The 23,667-nt window shown below is 46.1% G+C and overlaps 1 protein-coding gene across 2 annotated transcripts in view; it reads left to right on the top strand.

The window, feature by feature from the left end:
• KIF26B (kinesin family member 26B) overlaps nucleotides 1–23,667 on the top strand; it is a 472,500-nt gene that overhangs the window by 404,051 nt on the left and 44,782 nt on the right. For both annotated transcript variants that reach the window (XM_043569394.1, XM_043569395.1), the window contains one exon: nucleotides 1,785–1,944. In XM_043569394.1, the coding sequence (XP_043425329.1) occupies nucleotides 1,785–1,944 (160 nt within the window). The remainder of the gene's footprint in view (nucleotides 1–1,784; nucleotides 1,945–23,667) is intronic.

Raw genomic sequence — 23,667 nt, 5'->3', positions numbered from 1 at the left:
TCCTTCACTGTCAATTCTAATGTCTCTACCAGTCGGTTCTTCTTGGTTTCAATTATTCCTTCATTATGAGTCTCATTTTCTTGCTCCGTTGCATGCCTGCTTATTTTTGATAGATTCTGGACATTTTGCATTTTGTAAATGTCCTTAAGCATCGTTTTGGGATGTAGTTATTTGTAAACAGGTAGACCCTTTCTGGTCTTGCTTTTAAGATTTGGTACGTGGGACCTGGTTACTGCTTATCTGGGGCTAAGCGTTCCCCACTAGTGAAGTGAGACTCTCCTGGGTCCCCCACCTGGGGCCTGTGAATCTTGAGGCTTCCAGTCTGGCTGTTGGGAACAGGCACTATTCCTGGCCTCGTGTGAGTGCCATGTGCTATTACCTCCAATCTTTTCAGGTGGTTAGCTCTCCAGCCACGCGATTCCCTCACATGCCTGTGCTGACCAATACTCAGTTCGGTATTTGAGGGAGGACCCCTGCAGACCCCAAGTTCCCTTCTCTCCAGTACTCTGTGCTTCCAGCAGTTGCCACATTGGTCTCCCTGGACTCTCGCTCCTTCTCCTTGACGGAGGTAGTCTACCACATTCCGCCCGAGTACCCTGTCCCTGGGGCACAGCCTGGAAACACTCTCAAGGCAGTAAGCTGGGACACAGGTAGTGCTCCCTTGTTTGTTTCCCTCCTCCCGGGGATCACTGGCCTTTACTGCCTGATGTCTGGTGTCTTACAAACAGTTGTGTTATACATTTTGTTTGTTTTTATGTAAGGCGATCAGTCTGGTCCCTGTTACTTCACCTATGCCAGAAGCAATGAGCAAGTTGCTTAACTTCTCTGAACTTCTGCTTTCTCACTTATATATATACACATATAATATAATATAATATAATATAATATAATATAATATAATATATAATATAATATATAATATAATATATAATATAATATAATATATATTATGTTTATAGCTTACTTATTTCTTTTCAGAGAGAGAGAGGGCAAGCAAGTATGAGCAGGGTAGGAGGAGAGAGAGAGGAAGAGAGAATTACAAGCTCTGCACTGACATAGCACAGAGCCCAATGTGGGGCTCGAACTCAAGAACCTGTGAGATCATGACCTGAGATGACATTAAGAGTCAGACGCTTAACTGGCTGAGCCATCCAGGCGCCCCTTTCTCATCTACATTTTAAAAAGGACAAGAGTCTTCAGTGTATGGTTTTGGTGTGGGAACTGAATGAGACCGATGTTTGTACAGCACCCGGCACTTGGCAGATACTCAAGAAATACTGGGGTCTTTCCCTGTCTCTGTGCCTTGTTGTTACTTCTTCCTGATTTTACCCCGGGTTATCAGCCCGATTCCTGGCTGAGCTTTAGGTCAGGGTCTTCATGCTGATCAACCAAAGCACGTGATCACTCCTGGGCTATTTAGATGCGATTCGGTCAGTTTCAGAGCTCTGCTATCCAGAGGACATGTAGGTGAAACCTTATTGTCATCTTACTGGACGTTCGCCTTCTCTGAAATCTCCAGTGCAACCTACCAGAATTATTCACTTGTCACAGGAGGAATGTCAGTAGGTTTTAGGTCAGCGATGTGTGGCAGGCAGAATTTAAGAGGACCACGCTATTTGCAACCTAGCTGGATTTTGTTGGGGTTTCCTGCTAAGTCGCAGACATCGACCTGTTGCTTCTCCTTTTCTTTTTCCCTCTGAGTTCCCAAAGAGCTCTGGCGCTTACCAGACGAGTGTTTGCCAGACAGAACCTAACCACTTTTCTCTTCTCTTGTCTCGTGTCAGTGTCTGGAGGCCGCAGCCGCCTGCACCTCATTGATCTCGGCAGCTGTGTGAAAGCTCTTAGCAAGAATCGGGAAGGAGGATCAGGGCTATGCCTCTCGCTGTCTGCGCTGGGCAACGTCATCCTGGCTCTTGTCAACGGCAGCAAACACATCCCTTACAAGTAAGTGACCTTCTGCTGGATGAATGGAATGGGGTCAGCATGGTGCCAGGGCTGGGTGTGGGACTCTTGGTCCAGTGACCTCTCGGGAGAGGCACACTACAGCCCGACCGTCTCGGTGGACCACATTGTCAGCTCAGTGCCCAAACCAGCCTTTGCTAACGAGTGCGTATCGCGTCATCTTCCAAATTCAGAAGCTGTGAAAATACTTAAATTACTCTAATCCTGACAATCAAGTCAGATAATCGGGAACTGTCTCAGTTGGGGTCTCTGATCACAATGGCCATGGCTAGATTATGGCCACCATCACACAGATGCCTCATAGTGATGAAAGCAAAGGGCAGAAGATTGAACTACCCTTCCCTTCGGAGTAGGGCTATCATATCTAACCAATAACAATACAGGATTCCCAGGAAAATTTGAATTTGAGATAAAAAACAAATAATTTTTTAGTGTAAGTGTGCCCCCCCCCAGTAACGCATGCAAAGCCTGTATTTTTATCTGGTAGCCCTACGTAGGAGAGCTCCTAAAGCTTGGGGAATTGCCACCCACCCCCCATGCAAATGTTGACTCCACTTCCAAGATCCTTTCCCTCTTCCCATTATGCTCCACGAGGAGGAAATTAGAGCCTCTCCTATGTCTGGAATAGCCAAAGACTGGCCATGTCCCCTGTGCCCATATATGATCCAACCCTGGAGCTACCTGTCACCACTGTCACCCAATTCAGCCTTGCCCTTGGACAACATGGCGATGGTGGTGGGCGCTCTCTGCCTGTTCGGGCCCCCGCCAGGGTCCAGCTGCTTCTCTCACTGCCGTCTGAACCTTCACTCACCATAAACTGATGGTTCTGGATGAACTCTTACCTGCGTCACAAGGATACGAGCCTCAGAATGGGATGCGTGTGCAAGTTTTTTTGTAAAATTGAGAACGCTGTGGCCAATAATTCACGACAATCATCTGGTTGAGCCTACCCTCATCTACTTAATGGAAATAACGCCTACAGAGTTGCCATGAGGATTAAGCAAATGTATGTGAATCTTTTTTTTTTTTAATCTGTAAAATCATGCGTAATGTAAGTCACTGTTGTGTGGGAGGAAAAAGGTAAGTCAAGCCATTTGTTCGACAACGAGTGAGATTCGGGATGAGTCCTCGTGTCTTCCTTCTTCTCTGCCCTAAAGTGATGTCGGCACCATGATTTAATTCTGCACCTGGGGGACCATTCGTAGACTGACTTTAGGAGTTTAAGTAGCAGGTATAATCCAGTCTGTCTCAACTCCCTGAAATTTGGAAACCTGGTGGGATAAACCCAGAAATGGTTTTCGCAGCCCTTGTGAGGACCATTTTCCCTGAGAAAAAAATTTCAAGTTGAAGGTTTATAAGGTTTCATTTGGTGTCACGTCTGCAGTTGAATAAACTTGACTTGTAATGACAAGAAAAGAAAGAGTGGGGACACCTGGGTGGCTCAGTCGGTTAAGCATCCAACTTTGGCTCAGGTCATGATTTCACGGTTCTTGAGTTCGGGCCCCGAGTCGGGCTCTGTGCTGACATCTCAGAGCCTGGAGCCTGCTTTGGATTCTGGGTCTCCCTCTCTCTGCCCCTTCCCACTCATTCTCTGTCTCTCTCTCTCTCAAAAATAAATAAATATTTAAAAAAAAAAAAAAAAAGATGGGGCACCTGGGTGGCTCAGTCGGTTAAGCGTCCAGCTTTGGCTCAGGTCATGATCTCGCGGTCTGTGGGTTCGAGCCCCGCGTCCCGCTCTGTGCTGACGGCTCGGAACCTGGAGCCTGCTTTGGATTCTGCGTCTCCTTCTCGCTCTGCCCCTCCCCCAGTTGCACTCTGTCTCTAATAGTAAATAAACATTTAAAAGAATTTTTTAAAAAAAAAAGGCAGGAAGGAAGGGATGGACGGAGGGAGAGAAAAGGGTAAAAATAAAGGTCTGGACTGGTACTATCCGTGTTGCACACCTGAGAAAGAAAGGGTGGGTACTGGCCTCAGTTGCCTTCCCTGTCCACACAAAGGGAAACATGTCTATTAAGGTGATAATAGATCATGATGTAAGTAAAATCCAAAACACCATCTTATGCGGTCACTGATTACATATTTTACTTCTGTATCTCTCACGTCGTTTCTGTCGAGTCACGTGCTTTTAGGATTTCAGTAAGTATCTGTTGAATCAGTGAGTGTAAGCAGGGAAATCACTTCTACTTCAGATAAAGTAACTTCCCGTTGGTTAAAGTTAATTCTATTGTAAACATGTAGGGGAAACATCAAGGATTGTGTTTATTAATCGCTCAAGGGCACTTGTTCAATTAAACGTAAGGTAACACGGGGCAGTCTCCCTGACCAGCCGCCTGCCCCCTTGGGAGGGCTGACAGAGTACGAAACCTCCACCCCCTTCCCTGCAGACATGTGTCTGCTTCCGTTCCCGTTTTCTTCCTCCCATGCTAGCTGTGTGGGAGTGATGATTACGTTGTTCGGGCGTCTGAAGTAAGCACAGACTCAACATAAATTCAGTGTCTGCTCGAGACCTAGAGTGGTCCCACCGTGGGGACCCTCCTGGAGATGGGGTGCTGGGAAACGTGGTGGCCGAGCTGTCAGGCCAGCTCCATCCTTCCCCAAACCCTCATCTGCCCGTGACTTGTCCCACCCAGTCCTACCATCCCCCTACTCCTTCAGGCCCATCTTAGAGTAAGAGCCTAAAAAAAAGACCCTTGCTGTAAAAGTGTCTCTGTCTCAGCCACAGCACACGTTCAGTATATGGCATCTGCAAATCACATTTGCAAGGCGATTCATCAACCAGAAACTATCCTTTTTCAAGGTACGGGAAAAGAAGGCAAAGATTTACTCAGATCTCCCAGCCAGTCGGCGGTGGGGGGGAGGGGGCGACTGCGTCACTTTTTAGGGCTCAGGGACCTTGGTTCTGAGCCCAAGCTGCCCATCCGTCCTCTCCCCCAGCCTCATCAGGCTCTGTAATATATTAGCTGCCTTTGCTCCGCACAGCATGGGGCGCTCAGCACAGCGGGAGGGCCCAGATTTCCTTTATCAATTCAGTCAAGGCTCTAAAGCCACATTCTGCAGCATTTTGTTAGCATACTAAACACCTTTCTGCAGTCAGCCTCATCTTTGCGAGAGAGGGAGGGAGGGGAGGTTGCCTGCCCCTCTGGTTTTCTCTCTTTCTTGCTCACAGCAAAAAGCAGAAACCCAAACTCCGCATTCGGCACCCGTCTGCAACACACGCACAGCAACCCGGTACCTCGTCGTTTGTCACCCTAGACAACTCTACGCTTGGAACCTGCATTACTTGTGTTTGCTTCTGGGAAATTAACCGGAATGTGCACAGTGGGGATATAGCCTGTCCTCGTTTGTTGTCATCCCTGTATCAGATGATTTGTCATGTGAGCGAGCTGGAATGTGAGTTTGGATGCATTACCCATCCCAGGCGCTCCCGTGGGCACCTTAGGTGTGCCCCGGATGGTTTTGACTTTGCAAATGATATTGCCTTTGTAGATGTCAGAACGGCGCGCAGCGGGTTCCCAGCCTCAGCCGTTAACACGGCACAGGCCTGCTGGCCACCCCAAGTGCTATAAATCAACCCTAAGTGGTGACGCCATTCAGAAAAGCATGCAGGGAAGGCAGGGAGAGGCCAGCAGCTCCAGACCCCTATTCAGTTCTGCACAGATTCCTCCCTAACTTTGGGGGACTCTCGTCTCAGGAAATCTGTTGTAGTCTGAGCATTTTGACGATGCATTTGCAAGTTTTCTCCCCATGGTCGTTGCAGCTGTCTTGGGCACCAAGGTCATAGGGGTCTTCCCATTTGGTAGATGAGAAAACATAGGCAGAGGCGTTGAAACGAATTACCCTGCCAAAGCCAATATTGCAGACACACACCTCTGGATTTGGCCCCCAGAAGGGCGACCACACAGATCTGTGGATCTGTCAGTGTGAACTTGGCTTTGGCTAAAGCATTATTACGTCCCAGCTGATCTGTAGAGCCAGTCTTTCCAGAGACTTGGAAATTCTTTTTTTTTTTTTTTAATTCTTTTTAAATGTTTGTTTATTTTTGAGAGTGAGAGAGACAGCGCGTGAGCAGGGGAGGGACAGAGAGACAGAGGGAGACACAGAATCTGAAGCAGCTCTAGGCTCCGAGCTGTCAGCACAGAGCCCGATGCGGGGCTCGAACTCGTGAACTGTGAGATCACAGACTGAACCGAATTGATGCTTAACCTACTGAGCCACCCAGGTGCTCCGAGACTTGGGAATTCTGACCACCACCCAGTGTCTCAAAATAGAATTTTTGGTCCCTTTTAGATGTGGTCCTGTGAGGGGTACAAACCCTTAGGAAGCTTACCTGCCACACAGCTCTGCTTCAAGCCCTGAAGCCTCCACCTTCATCCTCAATTGTTACCCCGTTTGGAGAAGTAATTATGTAATAGGCCGAATGTCTATTTGTGTCTTAGCCAACAAGATGCTTGTACTGTGTTTCCAGACACGAGGTGTTTTATAATATCTTGGTTTCCATTCAATACAAGAGGTCACGGAACATCTTCTGTGACTCCCTCACGTTGCACGTGAGACTCTCTTCTGAGTCCGCTCGAGACCCGGCTCTGCGTTACGATCCCGGGAAATAAGTGATGCCCGATGCCTTTCTTCAACGGGTTTGGCCTGTGGTTCAGGCCAAGACTTCCTCGTGGTTTCTCCGCATCGCTCACCGACGCGTCTAGGGCTCAGGCGTCACCAAGCCTCCCCCTTCTCTGTGGTAAAGCTGCTGGGAGAGGCGGGAGGAGCCTGAGGCAGGCGTTACCAGCTTCCGAATGCAAGGACCACAGGGGCCTCCACTCCACACAAGCAGTAAGGAGCCCGCCATCAGGGTCTGGAATGGGAGCACTTTTCCTCAAAGGCCCCGGTGAGGTCAGGAACCAAGGTCATTACTCAGAACGTGGCAGCGTTTGAGCAGTTCATTCAGGCCAATGAGCAGCCCTTGGAAGCTTACATTCCAGTCAGTGACTTGTGGAGAAATGACGTTTTGTACACAGAGACAGCTTTTCCAAAATGCCCACACCTCTTGGCTGAAATTCATAAGGCCTTTCCAGGACATGCATCCCTGACGGAGATGCTTTGAGAGAGATTCCCTCCGAGTGGCCGTTTAGAGGGTCTCCACTTGCCCCAAACTGGAGACCCACTCGGTGTCTGGGAGGGGGAAGGGGCCACGGGTTGATATTAATTAGTACAATACTATTTCCCCTGGTGACCCAGGAGACGAAAGTTTGTTCGAATAGATATTATTTACGCTTAATATACAACTAAATAGATATTTTCCAGGAAAAATGCAAAGGAATATAGCAATGCTCGACATTTGCTGAAGATCGCGCTTAACGGAAACTCTGTAAGAATCTTTGCGCACGCGCATGTGTGAAGTGTAAGAGACACATGCATATTTAGCAACCTTTAGAAGTACATTAATGCTGTATTATCTCCTCCTGATTTACAGGGAGAACATCAATTTAGAACTATTTGCACAAACTCCGGGTACTGGTTTATAGCATTCCCTGTTTAGAAATAAAATAACCAAAGTCTCGGGTTGCCAGGCAACCGTGGCAATGATAATTCTTAGTATTGCCGCTTCAAAAATATTCATTTTTATACATTTTAACGACTGTTAGGATGCAGAGAAAGTGAGTTCAGAAAATCACCGGGACACAGAGGCGCGCCCCCCCCACCCCTGTCCCTTTATGAGATTTTCAGCCTTCTTTCTTTTGTTCTTCCTCCTAGCTCCATCTATGTCCCTGGCCAGTGGTGTCTTCATATTTAATTATGAACATTTCCAGAGATTGATACCCTCTTCTTAAGAGTTTCGGCAGCAGCCGCCAGTAAATGAGGTTAATGACCTCCAGGTTGTTCCAGAACCACACAAATCACTCAGGGAGAAATGAGACTGGGAATTGGGGTCGCAAGCCCCGGGTTCAGGCATGGGTCCCTTCTCCTCTGGTTAGGCACACAAATTCTGCGTGTCCTCCTTTTGGTCCTCCAGGGGGCCACTTTTGGCCCCCTCACGGAGCCTCAGGGATCTAGGCCCCCGACTCAGTTGCCATCTCTAAGCAGCAAGGCCACAGTCTACTTTTTCTTTGTCAACCGTGGCTCGTCCCCGCAGGATAATAGGCCATGTGGTTGGAGGGCTGGGTAGAAATTAGGAGATGACTTCATTTCCCTCTTGGCTTTTCAAGAAGTTTCCTTCCTTTCTGAGATTACTAACGAAACTCTCTTCCCTCCAGATTCTGAACCAGCTGGCAAATACGTACAAGAGTATGATTGGGAGTTAGACCCTCTGTGCTGAATCTTAGCATAGGGCAGGGGGGGGCTTCTGTCCCTCCATGAGCCAGACACCCAGACTCACGAATGGGCAGAATCAGGTCAGCGGGGCGGTCACTTACCTGGGCAGCCACGTGACTCAAGTGCAGGAGGGAACGTGTGACTTGCAGAGAGGGAGACGGACAGACAGACAGCGTTGGGGTTGTTCCTGCCCAGGGTCACATTTACCAGGCTCACCAGCCAGACCCCTTGCCTGCCGTGGGAAGAAGCGAATAAGAGGAACGTGGGAACGTTTTCCTCGATCTTTCCAAGGGGACAGAGGTTCCTAATTTGTGGACTTGCTGGGTCATAGGGAGAAGAAGAGAATAGTTTCCAATACCTATCTTCTGATTTCCCAGCAACATCCCAGGTAGCTAGCGCGGTGCACGGATGAGCTCTGAATGAGGCTCGTTTCATGCCGTGAGCATAATGACAGTTCACAGTCATTGTCTTACTGTACATCAGGAACTGCTCCAAAGGCCTGATGGGCGTTTAATTCTGCCGACAGCCTTATGACATGGATGCTATTGTGGTCACACTGCTATTGCAGATGGGGAAGCTGAGACAAGAGGGGTGAGTTAACTTGTCCATGTTGACGCGGCCGGTAGGTGACAGACTGTTTCACTGCCCCCCAGTGAATCACCACTTCCTAACACAGTGTCCACGGTGCTGGGCCGCTGCGTCGGTAACTGCTGGAATCACAGATGAGGTAAGACAGTGGCTCTGTTGCAGAGCTCAGGCGTGTGTCGTGGGTTGGAAGTAAGGACGTAGTTCCGGGGGTGGGACCAGCTGTTAAGTGCAGGGTCCGTCTCCAGGCCTCTGCTTGGCCGGGATGGCTAAGCCGGGGCTGGCTGACTTCAAGAGACCCGTGGCGGTGGGGAGAGGGGAATAGGGAGGGTAGGGAAGGGAAGCCAGGCCACTGAACCAAAATCAGAACTACCAGATAAGAATGTTGGAATGAATGAGACCCTCATCACTCAGAAGCCGTGTGCAGGAGCCGGGCCAGAAGAGAGCAGGGCTCAACTTGACCTCCTCAGATGGCCGTCAGTGGAACCCGACGGTCTAAACCCTGTATTCTGATCTCTGCAGAATCTCACCGGGCCTTTTCCTTTCTTAATTTCTTCAGTCTTGCTCGTGTAAGAGCCTGTTGGTGGAGCCTTTTCACGTGCCCATTAATGGGAAAAGCTGCAGATTCTGTGATGCTCTCTTAGGCTGTGGGACCCCCGGGACCCCCACACTGCCCTCCCGCCTTATTGGGTGGGCTCCAGCATGAGAAGAATGACCGTGTCCCATGCTGGGGGCGGCCTGCTGACAAGACAGAACTTCTGGCCCTCTCTAGTTTCTAGGCGGTGCACAGAGGCATCTCTGAGTCGGAAGATTCCTGTCAGAATAGGAGAGGTTATCACCCGGCCTGTGTCTTCAAGTTTTGCCAAGGACAAGAAAGGCAAGGGAAGAGTAGGCTGGAGGTGACAGTGACGGTAAGCTGTCACGGCACGAGATAATGAGCTTCCTGAAACACCAGGCTAATAATAACGGCTTTGGGGATTTCCACAGTTGGCGGCTGAGGGAGTCAGTCTATCTACCGGAATTTGAGAAGTTTCTTCAGACTCGACTCCCTAAGAAATATGCAGTCAAGTACTTGTGGTTTCTAAGAGATGGTCTACAACATGGGCTGGGGAGCCGAGGCAGAGCTGAGACAGGGGAGCCCCTGGTGCGGGTCTCCTTCACCCGCTCCCCTGCCCTCGGGCCCCCTCCCCTACCTCTGGCGGTCACCGACCTGTTCTCTGTACCCGAGTTCAGATTTTTAAAGTCCACGTGTAATTAAGATCAGACAGTATTGGCCTTTCTGCGTCTGGCTTCTTTTACTTCGTATAACACCCTCGAGACACATCCACGCTGTCACTGGTGACAGGATGTAACTTTTTAATGGCCGAATAATATTCCACCGTGCGCCTATGTGTGTGTGATCTTCATCCGTGGGTAGACACTGGGCACTGTCTTCTCTTCCTGGATTCTCAAGGGCCAAATGGATTGTAAGTACCTCTTGTTCACATGGAGAGCTCGTGAATTTATTCAACAAGACTCTGGGTGCCTAGTAGGTAGATAGGGTTGCCGCCTGATCCATTGAATTAAGGAAGTGAATGGCTGTACCTCAATGGTAGACTTTCCTCAATGGGTTCACAGAGCCTGCAGGTGCATGGAGAGGTCGGGGTCAGATGTTGCTGTGCCCTCAATTGTATCTGTGTTATACCCCACTCACCAGGGTGTGAGTCAGATATTTAAAGATACAAACCTTTCATATAACATAGCCTTTAAATATAACCCAAGTACTTTTGGTTCTCAGCCAGAGACCATGATGTGTTCCAACACTGAAGCAAAACGTGACCATATGGGATTTTGTGAGAGAAGGGTTTTCTTCCAAAGAGATTTTCAAGACTAAGGCTGATGATCTAACTTTCAGCTTACACTTTCGATCCCAAGTGACCCATAGAGTTTAACTCCATTAATCATGGAACTCAGTGCTGTTTTGATCAGTAAGGTGGATTCTGATCTCTTCCAAGAGGACCTGGCTGGCGGTTTTCAGGGACTGATTTTATCGTAAGTGGGATAGAGGCCACCACGCATAGAGGAAAGAATTTGAGGAATACATAGCAGAATATCTGGAAGTTCTTTTATCCACTTGGTCCTTCACTCCATTCATTGAAAAATATTTATTGGACCCCTACAATATGCAGGGCACTAGGGATATAACAGAAGAACACAGATGATCTCCACTCTTGGACAATTTATAGTCTAGCGGAGATACAGACATGGACTGCCAGGTCTGACACCTGATGGTACGTGGGCACCGGTGCTCAACCACCACCGAATCAGAAGGATGGTAGAAAAGGCTGTGTGGGCAGACGTGGTGACTCGGAAACCCTCTGCTCATCTCCAGCCTTGTTTCATTCTCTTACACGTCAGATTTGTCAGGTTTTCCGCTGCCCATCCTTTAGACGCCTGAGCCACTCACAGCTGCCCTGTCCTTCACCACCATGGTGTCGTATCTCCTGACACAAAGCATGATAAACGGCTGAGCCAAACGCAAGACTCCGAATCTGCCGCTAATTGTTACCTTTAATGATAACTAATCATCTTACCACCAGTCATGCTGCTCCCGGGAGAAAACAGCTCAAGTGTGTTTGTATGGGGGGGGGGGGAGGGGCTCCAGGTTTATTCGGGGCCAGTGCACAGAGCACTGCACATGCCCTTGGACACCCAGAGGGTGCCGTGATCACTCAAGGATGGCCAGATTTAGGCACAATTAGGCATTAGAAGGGATGGGGCATACAAATGAGTTGAGGCTTAATTCATTAAGAAACTGTCTTGAACGTTAATAGAGCTTCAATCAGAGTATCCAACCATAAATTCTCACCTGTTCCACAGCCAAACAGGTTCAGGCTCGACTGAGCATTAATAGATTTTTTTTTTTGGTCCATGCAAATGAGGTGATAATTCAGTTCATGTGTAATTGAACAATTTTCAAATAGTTATGTTCACGGAGCAGTTAAGTTGTATCAAACTGTCTAATGTACCAGTGAGTCTTTAACTAAAACAGAGCTGAGTTTCATTTTGATATACTAAAGAGAGACCTGGAGAAATAGAGATGGTTCTAGTAAATTTGTTAATAGTTTGAAGGATAGTTGACTTTAAAAGGCTTTACAATATTCAGTCGTGTTCAGTGACCTCCTGCACTCAGGACCCATGGAGGTTGTTGTTTTTGAGTGTTGAGAGTATTTCTATGTAGTTCTTAGAACAAAGTGCATTACACTACACCCTTCGCCAGGGGAAAATGCCACAGTTTCCTTCTGAGGATTCCTTTGGGGAAAGCAGAGGAGACCAGTTTCCTGGCCCTCCACACGGCTGCCAGAATGCCAATTTAAAAGGCAAATCTAGGGGCACCTGGGGGGCTCAGTTGGTTAAGCATCTGACTTCGGCTTTGGTCATGCTCTCACGGCTCATGGGTTCGAGCCCCGCATCAGACTCTGTGCTGACAGCTCAGAGCCTGGATCATGCTTTGAATTCTCTCTGTCTCTGTCTCTGTCTCTGTCTCTCTCTCTCTCTCTGCCCTTCCCCGCCCCCCCAAAGGTAAATGAGCATTTAAAAAAATTAAAAGGCAAATCTGATGTCACCCCTTGTTTAAATCCTGCAGTGGCTTCTTGTTGTCTACAGCATAGAGTTCAAACCCTTTTATGGCCCGTGAAGCTCTTCATAATTGGGCTCACAACCACTTTTCTGATCACAAAAACCATGTACAGCCTCGTGAAACTCCCCACACCCTCTCACAGCCCCATGTTTTGTAGATGCTATTTTTTTCTGCCTGCAAATGGCCTTGATCGTTCATCTGTTCTTTCATTCATTTACTCATTCATTCATTCATCGAATGATTATCAGAAACATGCTAAATTCCATACTGCCTTGGATCTCCTTCTTCGTTTAGACAGTTTCTGCTTCTGTTACATGTTTCCAATGTGGAATCTGCCATAAATATAGATATAGAAACACATCTGCCCAGTCTACAAAATAACACATCAAACACCCATGTGACCACCACCCAGGTTAGGAAATAGAACGTTTGGAAGACCTCTGTGCTCCTCTGTGAGGACGTAGCCCTCCCGCCCTTCCCGGAGGTGGCCACCGTGCTGAATTTTGTGTTTACAGTCCCCGAATTTGCCTTATCCATTTACCAGGTAAATTTGTGTCCGTGGTTCTGTCTGATTTTGACCTTTACATGAATGGAATCATGCTCTCTTCTTGGCTCTTCTGTAACTTCCTCTTTTCAACCAAGATTTCATTTCTGACACCCACACTGATGTGTGCCACTATTGTTTATTGATTTTCCTTGATGTATGATGTTTCTGTTGTTTGGGGCATATCACAGGGTATTGGTTCTTCCGTTGATGGATCTCCAAGAGACTTTAAAAAGTTGATTGTTGAATTTTGTCTAACCCATTTCTGCATCTAATGAGATGCTCGTGTGGCTTTTCCTTCTGTAATCCTTTAATACGGTAAATTACATTAATCCATTTTTTAATATGAAATATCTTTGCATCCCCTTCCTGCTTATTCTTCAAGGCTTGCCTCAAATATTGTCTCCTCTTTGAAGCCTTGTCTGATCTCCTTTCCTCCCTCCTGCTCCTTTGTTCCAGAAAAGTTGTTTCGCTCCTGTAATCCCCTGTGGCATTCTGAAGGTATTGTATTGTAGGCCCTGATGTTATATTTTAATTATTCGTTTGCATACTCAGCTCTCCTATCACATGAGTCATCAAGAAAATGACAGTCTTTTTTTTTTCCAGGTTCCTTATTATCTTTGCACTAGTTTGCATTAAATCAACCTGATTGAAACCCTGATTTTTTTTTTTAATTGAAATATGGTTGACACACAACATTACATTAGTTTCAGGTGTGCGACATGGTCCTTCAACAAGTCTGTACGTTAGGCTGTGCTCACCCCAAGTGTAGCTGCCGTCCCTGTTTCAATACCATTGACTGTGTGCCGTGTGCCCTACCTTTCATCTCCATGACTTACTCCTTCCATAACCGGAAGCCTGTGTCTCCCCCTCCCCTTCCCCTGCTTTGCCCATCCCCCCAGCCTCTCCCCTCTGACAACCGGAAGAAGTTTGTTCTCAGCATTTGTAGCTCTTTTTCTGCTTTTATTTGTTATGTTTTAGATGCCACGGAGAAGGAAAATCCTATGGTAATTGTCTTTCTCTGTCTGGCTTACTTCACTTAGCCTAATGAATGCCCTTGGGGTCCATCAATGTTGCTGTAAATGGCAAGATTTCATTCTTTTTTTATGGCAGAGGAATATCCCATTGTGTGTATATTCCACATCTTCTTTACCCATTCATCTGTTGTTGTTATGGAAGCACTTGGGTTGCTTCCATATCTTGACTATTGTAAATAGCCAATAAACGTAGGGGTGCATATATCTTTTCAAGGTAATGGGCTTTTTCCTTTGGGTAGATACCCAGTTGTGGAATTACTAGAACGTATGGCATTTCTATTCTTAAATTTTTCAGGCATGTTTTCCCCACAGTGGCTGCACTAGTTTGCATTCCCACCGTCAGAGGGGTTTCTCCACATCCTCGCCAACACTTCGTCGTTGCTCGTCTTTTTGATTCTAGCCATTCTGACTAGTGTGAGGTCGTTATCTCGTGATTTTGATTTGCGTTTCCCTGATGATGACTGACGTTGAGCATCTTTTCATGTGTCGGCCATCTGTTTGCCTTTTCTGGAAAAAATGTCTATCCGGGTGCTCTGCCTGTTTTTTAATCGGATTATTTGGGGGCTTTTTGGTGTTGGGTTGTGTAAGTTCTTTATATATTTTGGATATTAAGCCCTTATCTGACATGTCATTTGCAAATATCCTCTCCTATTCAGTAAGTTGCCTTTCCATTTTGTTGGTGGTTTCCTTTGCTCTGCAAAAGTTTCTTATTTTGATATAGTCTCAACAGTTTGTTTTTAATGTTTTTGTTTCCCAACACCATTTATTGAAGAGACTGCATTTTCCCCATTGGGTGTTCTGGCCTCCTTTGTCATAGATTAATTGACCATATAATTGTGGGTTTATTTCTAGGTTTTCTGTTCTGTTCTGCGGATCTGTGTGTCTGTTTTTGTGCCAGTACCATACTGTTTTGATCACCACAGCTTTGTAGTACAGCTTGAAATCCGGGACAGTAATGCCTCCAGCTTTGTTCTTTCTCAAGGTTGCTTCAGCTGTTCAGGGTCTTTTGTGGTTCCATACACATTTTAGGATTGTTTGTTCTAGCTCTGTGAAGAACACTGTTGGTGTTTCGATAGGGATTGCATTGAATCTGTAGATCGCTTTGGGCAGCGTGGGCATTTTCACAATATTTGCTCTTCTAATCCATGAGCACGGAATGTCTTTCATTTGTGTCATCTTTAGTTTCTTTTATCGGTGTTTTATAGTTTTCTGAGTACAACAGGTCTTCCGCCTGTTCAGTTTGGTGCAATTGTCAATGGGATGTTTTTTCTTCTCTTTATGTTACTTCATTCTTAGCATATAGAAATACAGCCGATTTCTGTATGTAAATTTTGTATCCCTCAGCTTTACTGAATTCATTAATTACTTCTAATAGTTTTTGGGTGGAGGCTTTAGAGGAACCCTACTTCTTTAGTAGCAGATAGGAGTCAGGCTTCTGCCTTCAACTTTTGGGTGGCCCTGCCTCACTAACCTGGAAGACGCTTTTGGGCCTCCAGACTTGCTTTGAGGCCATCAGAACTGAATTCTCAGGGACGCCTGTCGGGGGCTCAGTCAGTTTAGGGTCTGACTCTTGATTTCATCTCAGGTCATGATCTCGTGGTTCATGAGTTCAAACCCCACATGTCGGGCTTTGTGCTGACAGCATGTGGAGCCTGCTTGGAATTCTCTCTCTCGCCTCTCTTTCTGCCCTCTCCTCTGCTCATTGGTGTGCTTTTCTCTCTCTCTAAAAATAAGTAGATAAACTTAAAGAACATTTTTAACAAAGAACCCCGTTCTCGGCTAGCACAAAGTGTGTCTTTTCGTAGTGATACTAGCTGTATAGGAGGTGGAGAGGCATTGAAGCTACGACCTACCTTCTCGAATCAAATATAGAGAAAAAATAGATTCACTCTGCCAGGTTTACTGTGACAATTTGTCAAGCATCTGTGATGTATAAACTACTATTCTGAGCATTAGGGCTGATGCACAGAGCTTAGAGACCAGGAGGACAGAAGAAACCAGTACTCGGTTTGAAGACAAGAGATGAGAGTTAAAAGTCACATTGTAGAGTATGTTCAAAGAAGTAGAAAGGGCCAGTATGTCACCTGTGAATATGTTCCCTCTAGCAGTAATAAATCATGACAATAATAAATATCCTATACAATACAGATGCTTACTGTTATAACTCTCCGAGTGTCTGGACTTTGGTAGAAGCAAACGTGTCTTAGAGTCCATTCAAGAGTTTCAGTTACTCAAGCAAACTCTTTCTTTGCAATAGGCATTTATGGCGTGGCTTCGGGATTGGTGCCCTAATGATCTAAGTTTAGGGACGTTCTAGGAATGCGTTGGAACGCTAAAGAAAGGCTGTCCCTGTGCCCAGCTAATATCCCCAGATTTGGGAATAGCGGCGCTTTATTTGACAATGGTATAAATTTTAAGCTACATCTAGAAGACCGTGTACTCTGGTGTCAAGAAGGACAGGCCACGTGTGGATGGGGCTTCACCCGCTCTTGTGATTAACTTTCGGCAGTGGGCGGAGTGGTAGTCTCTCCCGGGTAAGGCCCAGGAAAGTGCCTGCAGGTCCTTCCCGTTTCTGGGTCGCTGAGCCTCCACCCACCACAGGAAAGGACAAATCCACAGCCCAGAGCCTTCCCCACTGTGACCTCCTTGACAATCAAATTCTGAAAAAGCAAACCTCCCTGCTTGATTTCTTACTGGAACAATCAAACCCATCTCGGCATCTGCTTGACAATTTCCTTTGGAAAAGGAGAAGAGCCACCTTTAAAAACCATACAATTTGACCTTTCCAGAAGCCAGAGGCTTTGCTCACCAAAGTCATTGATTTGAACCTATAATTTGTCAATGTAAAGAACGAAGTGATTATTCCTCTAAAAGCCTTCGGGATGGAGTCAGAATTGCCCTTTTGTCATTAAGTCCTTTGTTCGAGGGCCCATTTAAGGACCCATTTCACAGGGTCATGGAACCTTGAGCATCATACAAAAACAATGAGTAGCAAAGGTACCACTTTTTGAATATTTGCTGAGCGCAGGTCCAGTCTATATAATACAAACATTCTCTTTTGGTCTTCGCATGAACCTTAAGGATAGATGCTGTTGTGTCCCCATGTTTATAGATGAAGACACTGAAACACAGAAAGGTCTGGCAACTCATCAGCTGTCACAGGTATAGCATCTGGTCAACTAGGACTGGAACTCAGGTCGTCGGGCTCGAAGCTCACCTTTTCAGTCACCATGTTATCCCCAGGGCGTAGCATGGAGAAAGCACACAGAATTAGCCCAGGTAGACCTGGGTCCAGGCCTCAGCACCTCGTTTGCTGCCTGTGTGACCTGAGGATCTCCAGTCTCCATCTGTACAACGCGGAGAAGATTCAGGCTTGTCGTAAGGAAGTAACGCACAGGAAGCATCTCGTGCCCAGTGAACCACCGTGAGAATATGACCGTGGTCTCTCAAGTCTCTTCCACAATCATTATCAGGCCTTTGGTAGTCCTGTTGTTGATGGGGTTTGGGGAGATGGTGGGGGGGGGGGAGTTCGGAGCCATCGGCCAAGAAAGAATTCATGAAGACGTCTTTGGTGCAAAAAGGTGGTTTTATTAAAACGGGGGGACAGGACCCATGGGCTGTACTGGGGTCCTGTGGGATAACTGAGTGTGTACTCTCAGGTTGGGAGGGGGTCAGGGATAGAGTAAGTCTCTAAGGAATTTGGGAAGCAAGTTTTCCAGGACCTCGAGGGGCTAGCTGTTGCTGGGGAAACGCCATTTATTACCTTTCAATAAAACCTCAGTCATGAGACCCTTCAGATGTATATTGGGGGGCCATAGCCTTGGAGTATGATGGCCAGCATATATCTTGGGGAAGGTGAGATAAAGGAGGTTTCCAATGGAATTCTTATATGTTACAGTAGACTTACAGGTTCTTGGGGGGGTCAGGATAATGTTAAGCCAAAAGTCTCTTTTGCCCCCAACAAAGTGTCATCATTGAGGCAGCTGAGCTCGTAGAGGCAGGTCACTCTGCCAGTTTCAAGGACTTGTCAGTGGGCTCCAGGCAGTAAGAGAATTTAATATTTCATTTGCCTTAGTTTCCCACATCACCATGGCGAGCACTTAAACCCCTTTCCTTTGTTCTTGCGTAGCCAGGAGTGTCTGAGGAATATTGCACATATTCCACTCAAGGGGGTGTGGGTGCTGTTAGCCTGTACTTTGCCCTCACACTCCCTCCTCACTGTATAGACCCCAACACATAAGGAGTTCAGGTTTAGAATTTGACAGTGATCTCACAGCTCAGTTGTCTGTTCATGTGGTACCAAAGAGCCAGCACTTAACCGTTGGGTTCTAGTGAATGTAGCCTGCATCCTCTGAGACGCTGGAAATCTATTCCGTGCATACACCATCCGGGGTAGCTGGACCTTTTTGTCAGACCGTCTGCACGTTAAACCCACTGTCCTCCATCTTGTTCCTCTAGGAGCAAAGAGTAGACGTGGATGTGTAGAAACCCATTAGAAATGGAAGTGAAACATCTCTCAGCGTGCCAGAGCCTGAGTCCAGAGGGAGGGATGGGTGTATCACTGCAGAATCCAGAGGGAACACACGTGACTACCCAGATGGCCAGGCCTGGGACCCACAAGAAGAAAGCGGTTTCTGGTGCCTTGCAATCTATTCTCTGACGTCTTGAGCAAATGTAGCAGAATCCCATCATCCCAAGCCTTCTTGCTATACAGATTTGAGTAGAGAGTGAGTCAAACCAGAGGCTCCAGAGACTATAAATTCCATACATGATGGGGGCTGGCCAAGAAGGCAACCACTCCCCATCAGTACTATCCCAACCGGTACACTTACTATTTTTGAGATTTTATTCACTAGAGTGACAACTTGGAAGCCTCCGTAGTTATGCCGATGCCATTGATTTGTTCCTATTTCCCAGGTGTGAGGGCGGGAAAAAGAGCTTTTTGTGGCCGGTAAGCCACCCTGTCAGTAGTGCTAATTCGGGTACCTAGAAGTCAGAATCTCATGCTTTCAGGATATTTCTGGTGGCATTGAGTATCTTCTCATGTTTCTTAGTTATTACTCTCTGTTTGCATAGACCTCGTTTGTGTCTTTTGCCCCATTTTCTTTTTCTTTCTTTGAATTTTTTTAATCTTTATTTTTGAGAGAGAGAGAGAGACAGAGACAGAGACAGAGTGCCAGCAGGGGCGGGGGTGGGTGGGTGGTGGGCAGAGAGAGGGAGACACAGAATCCAAAGCAGACACCGGGCTCTGAGCTGTCAGCACAGAGCCTGATGGGGGGGCTCGAACCCACAAACTGTGAGGTCATGACCTGAGCTGAAGTCGGACACTTAACCAGCTGAGCCACCCAGTCGCCCCTGTTGTGCCCCATTTTCTATAAAGTTGCTTCTCTTCTTATCAATTTGTAGGAGTTCTTTGTAAACTCTGGATTCTACTATTTTGCACCATTTTTTTTGAATCCCCACAGATCTGCAAGGCCCGTTGGGTCTTTTAACAAGTGTCCACACATGCAGGGGGTCTGTCTCTGGGCTCTCTGCCTGTGCAGATACTGTCTTAGTCACTTCGGACTTGGTGAATTTTCTTTGCAGTATGTTTGGTTTCCATCGAATGAGTTTCTGCTCTTCACTGTTTCCTTTCTTCTAGTTTCTTTTAGTTTATTTTGCTGTTCTTTATCTCCATCTGAAGATATGTAATGTAATGTAAGCACTTAATTCTATACATTATGCACTAAATACTGCTTTGTCTGTATCCTCAAGTTTTGATAATGATGATGATTTTCACTATCACTAACTAGTTCAAAATATTTTTGGTTTTCATTATAAATACTGTTTGACCCGGGGCACCCGGGTGGCTCAGTCAGCTAAGCGTCCAACTTCGGCTCAGGTCACAATGTCACGGTCTGTGGGTTCGAGCCCCGCGTCGGGCTCTGAGCTGACAGCTCAGAGCCCGGAGCCTGCTTCGGATTCTGTATCTCCCTGTCTCTCTCTGCTCTTCCCCTGCTCATGCTCTCTCTCTCTCTCTCTCTCAAAAATAAATAAACATTAAAAATTAAAAAATAAATAAATACTGTGTGATCCATGGGACTGAAGTCCACAGTTATTTGGAATCAGTTTGCTCCTTTGAGGCTTGATTTGCTAGGGCAGGTGCAGAGCATCTAGGGCTAGTCTGAGCTAGAGGACTCTAGCATTATTATTGTTAGTAGTAGTATTGTTATTATCAGCCCCTTCCGAGGACTCCATCCCAAACCCCATATATGAGCAGATCTTTCCACTCTGTCTGCTTGAACACATACTATTCCCTCCCATGGAATGATGAAATGGTCTCCCCCCTCCTCCTTTCCTCCCTCCCTCCCTCTCTCACTCTCTGTCTCTCCCCAGCTCTCTCCTTTTTCCTTTCTACTATTCCATCCTGCAAAGTTTAGCTGCCTTGGCCTCCCCAAATTCTCAACTTTGTCTCCTATCTCGGCAGCTGGCTGCCTGGCTCCCTCTGGCCTCCTCTGTCCTGCCACCTCTCCAGGTGGTGGGGGAGCTGGGCCACCTGCAGGGCTCGGCTCATTTGTTTCCTTTCTCTCAAAGATTACTTTCCTCTGCTGCTCTTGCCCAGTATCCAAAACATTTTTTTTTCTCCTAAAAATTTTTTTTTTTCCTAGTTTAAGGCTGGAGGGTCAGTCTAGTTCCCGGTTTTCCAACATGGCCAGAAGCAGAAATTGGTCGTCTCTGATGACTTTCTTGTTGTATTCCTTCAGACATCTTAATTTGCTTACGCATGTTAATCAGCTTTTTGTTGATTATTTGTAATCTCTGTTGGACCCTCTCATTCTGCCTCTTGTTTGTGCTGGCTCTCTCTCATGGTGCCTCCATCCTTTGTGTACCTCTGCCCCGAGGCAACTGCTTTCCATTGGCATTTTATTTGTGAGAATTCTTTGAGACCAAGGATAAAGGTGGCTTATTTTACCATCTGTATTTTCTTCTGCTCGGTGCCTGGGATCCCTACCAGTTGAGGATACCCTACGTGATATTCTCAGCTTGAAATATTTTGGATCACCCAGCTCCTGAGAATTAAAACTGAAAACCTGCTTTAATCTAGCCTGTGGTTCCATATTCTCGGGACAATTTCTTTTTCTATTCTGTGCCATTTTTCGACATGGACCTGTGTTATATAGTGAGGGGCGCAGGTGTTGTTGAAGGGGATTTTCCTGTTAAAACCATCATGTTGGGCAGCCTTTTGGCCTTGTCTTCTGTTTCCAATGTCCTTTGAAGCCACGTAAAACTAAGCAGATTATTACCTGGTTTGGCAAATGCCTTCAGCGTAAGGCAGACTTGTGTGTTATGCTTAGTTCTGGTAAGTTCCCAATTTCATTTATTTTTTTTGGCCTGAAAATTCTTGACTCTTTTACAAGCTCAGCAATGCATTTAATAAGATTTGTGAAAATATCTTACCTGCAGTGTTTAATTGTACTTGATAAGAAGGTCTTTTTAGGTACCTAGACTACCGTACTACTTTTTTTGATACTTTTCTGTATTCTGTTACGCATTTCTCCCTGTTCTAAAGTGTAAGTAGGGGAATCCTATAATTTATTCTCCAAACTGGACACTTTTGAGAGCAAAAGAGTTACTTAGTTAATAATATTAATTTTTTGAAATATTTTCTGACAAATCCATTTATAGTAGTGACTTGTAACAGAGTCGTAATCAAAATAACCTTCAGAAGTATTTTCTTACCAAAAGAATCCATGTACAACAAAGAAAAAAATTAAAATCTTTTTATGTTGTGTCTCAGAACATTCAAGTAGAATAAACAGAGGGGAGCCCGGGGGGCTCAGTGGATTAAGCGTCCGACTTCAGCTCAGGTCATGATGTCAGGGTTCGTGAGTTCAAGCCCACATTGGGCTCTGCGCTGACAGCATGGAGCCTGCTTGGGATTCTCTCTCTCCTTCTCTCTGCCCCTCTCCCATCTTTCTCTCTCTCTGTCTCTCAAAATAAAGACTAAAAAATATAAGCAGAATAATGATTCTTGGTTCACCTATTTTAACCATCTTCACCAAATCTATGCATATTATCCTATCAATGGTGTCTTTCTGAAGACTATAATGTTTTCTAGTATTAACTTAGAGCTACAGTGTTTTTCTTCTTCACTTCCCTCACTGCCTACCTTGTACATGTGTGTGCCCATGTGTGTTAACATATAAAGCTCTGTGTATCTATCACTATAGCTTCTATTTCTCTTGGGAGATTATCACAGTCTGGTTGAAAATAATTAAGAATTTATGTGCACCACGACCAACTACAAGTCCTTTTCGGCGGAATACGTGTCTAACTCAGTAAGAATATTGTGTGTGAGTTTTAAAAAGAACTTCCCCCTGCCCCCCCCCAAAATAAAATAATAAAAGATCTCCCCCAGATGAATTTCCAGAGCACAGTTCTGGAATTTCAAATTTTAATCCTTGATGCTGTTTGTGTCTTGCTGTCTAATATTCATGCTGCTTCTTGTTTGCTTTTGCAGGAATGTGTTTTCAGGGTCCTGCCTGTCTGTAAGCTTTGTTTCATTTAATATTCGCAATTCATCATGAGCTTCCCAGGCTGCGATTTGGGTGTTTCGTTGGGTGAGCACCTGATAACAGGCTTACAACTCATTTTGAACAAAGTACAATTAAAATGTAAAAGACCTATTTCCAAAACTCCAGTGCCTTCTTGTAGGACACTGAAGCAGACTTCCGCAGTATACTTCAAGTTAAAAACTTTCCAGTGTCAGCAATATTCTGTCATTTAAGCTAGTTCTTTAGACTCCCAAATTTCCCAAATCCGACTGGTGACAGGCGGCAGAGAAAGACCTGATCATCCCCCTAATGAAATAGGTGTTTATTTCGCATAAGATCGATCACAAAATTTTTCTTAAGTTCAGTGACTCTGTATGTGTAAACCTTGCAGATTGTGACAACCACAGCTTGTATTTTTCTGGGGAGAAACAGAAGTGTGTTTGAGCACAGTTACGAATTATGTATGTCCGGTAACCGGTTACAAGTGCATTTCTGCACATGTCTGCCCAGGTATCCAGAATGCTAAGGCTTCAGGTAGGAGCCCCATCCACTGCACATGAACCATGAAGGCAGAGAGTGAAGGTCTGTCCAATTCTTCCCACCTTGTCATTTAAAGTCTTAATAATAGGGGCGCCTAGGTGGCTCTGTTGGTTGAGTGTCTGACGTCAGCTCAGGTCATGATCTCGTGGTTCGTGAGTTCGAGCCCCGCGTTGGGCTCTGTGCCGACAGCTCGGAGCCTGGAGCCTGCTTCCGATTCTGCATCTCCCTCCCTCTCTGCCTCTCCCCCACTCTGTCTCTCAAAAATAAATAAACATTTAAAAGATGTAAAAATAAATAAATAACAATAAAGTCTTAATAATAACACGTTTTCAGAAAATGAAAACTCCAGGACAACAGAAACTGGGCAGGATGCGGGATAACAGGCATACACTGAGACTCTTCTGGGCACCTCTGAACCTGTGGTCAGCCTTGCAGAGCAGGGGGCAGGTCTATCTGCATTTGTCATCCCAGGACCAGCAGAGAGCCTACGTGTATCTTCAGTTCTTAGTAAATACTTGTTGGGTGAGTTCCCTCCAAGTA

The sequence above is a fragment of the Prionailurus bengalensis genome, chromosome E4 (genome assembly GCF_016509475.1).
Source record: "Prionailurus bengalensis isolate Pbe53 chromosome E4, Fcat_Pben_1.1_paternal_pri, whole genome shotgun sequence".
NCBI lineage: Eukaryota > Metazoa > Chordata > Mammalia > Carnivora > Felidae > Prionailurus > Prionailurus bengalensis.
This window is presented reverse-complemented; position numbering and strand designations above follow the sequence as displayed.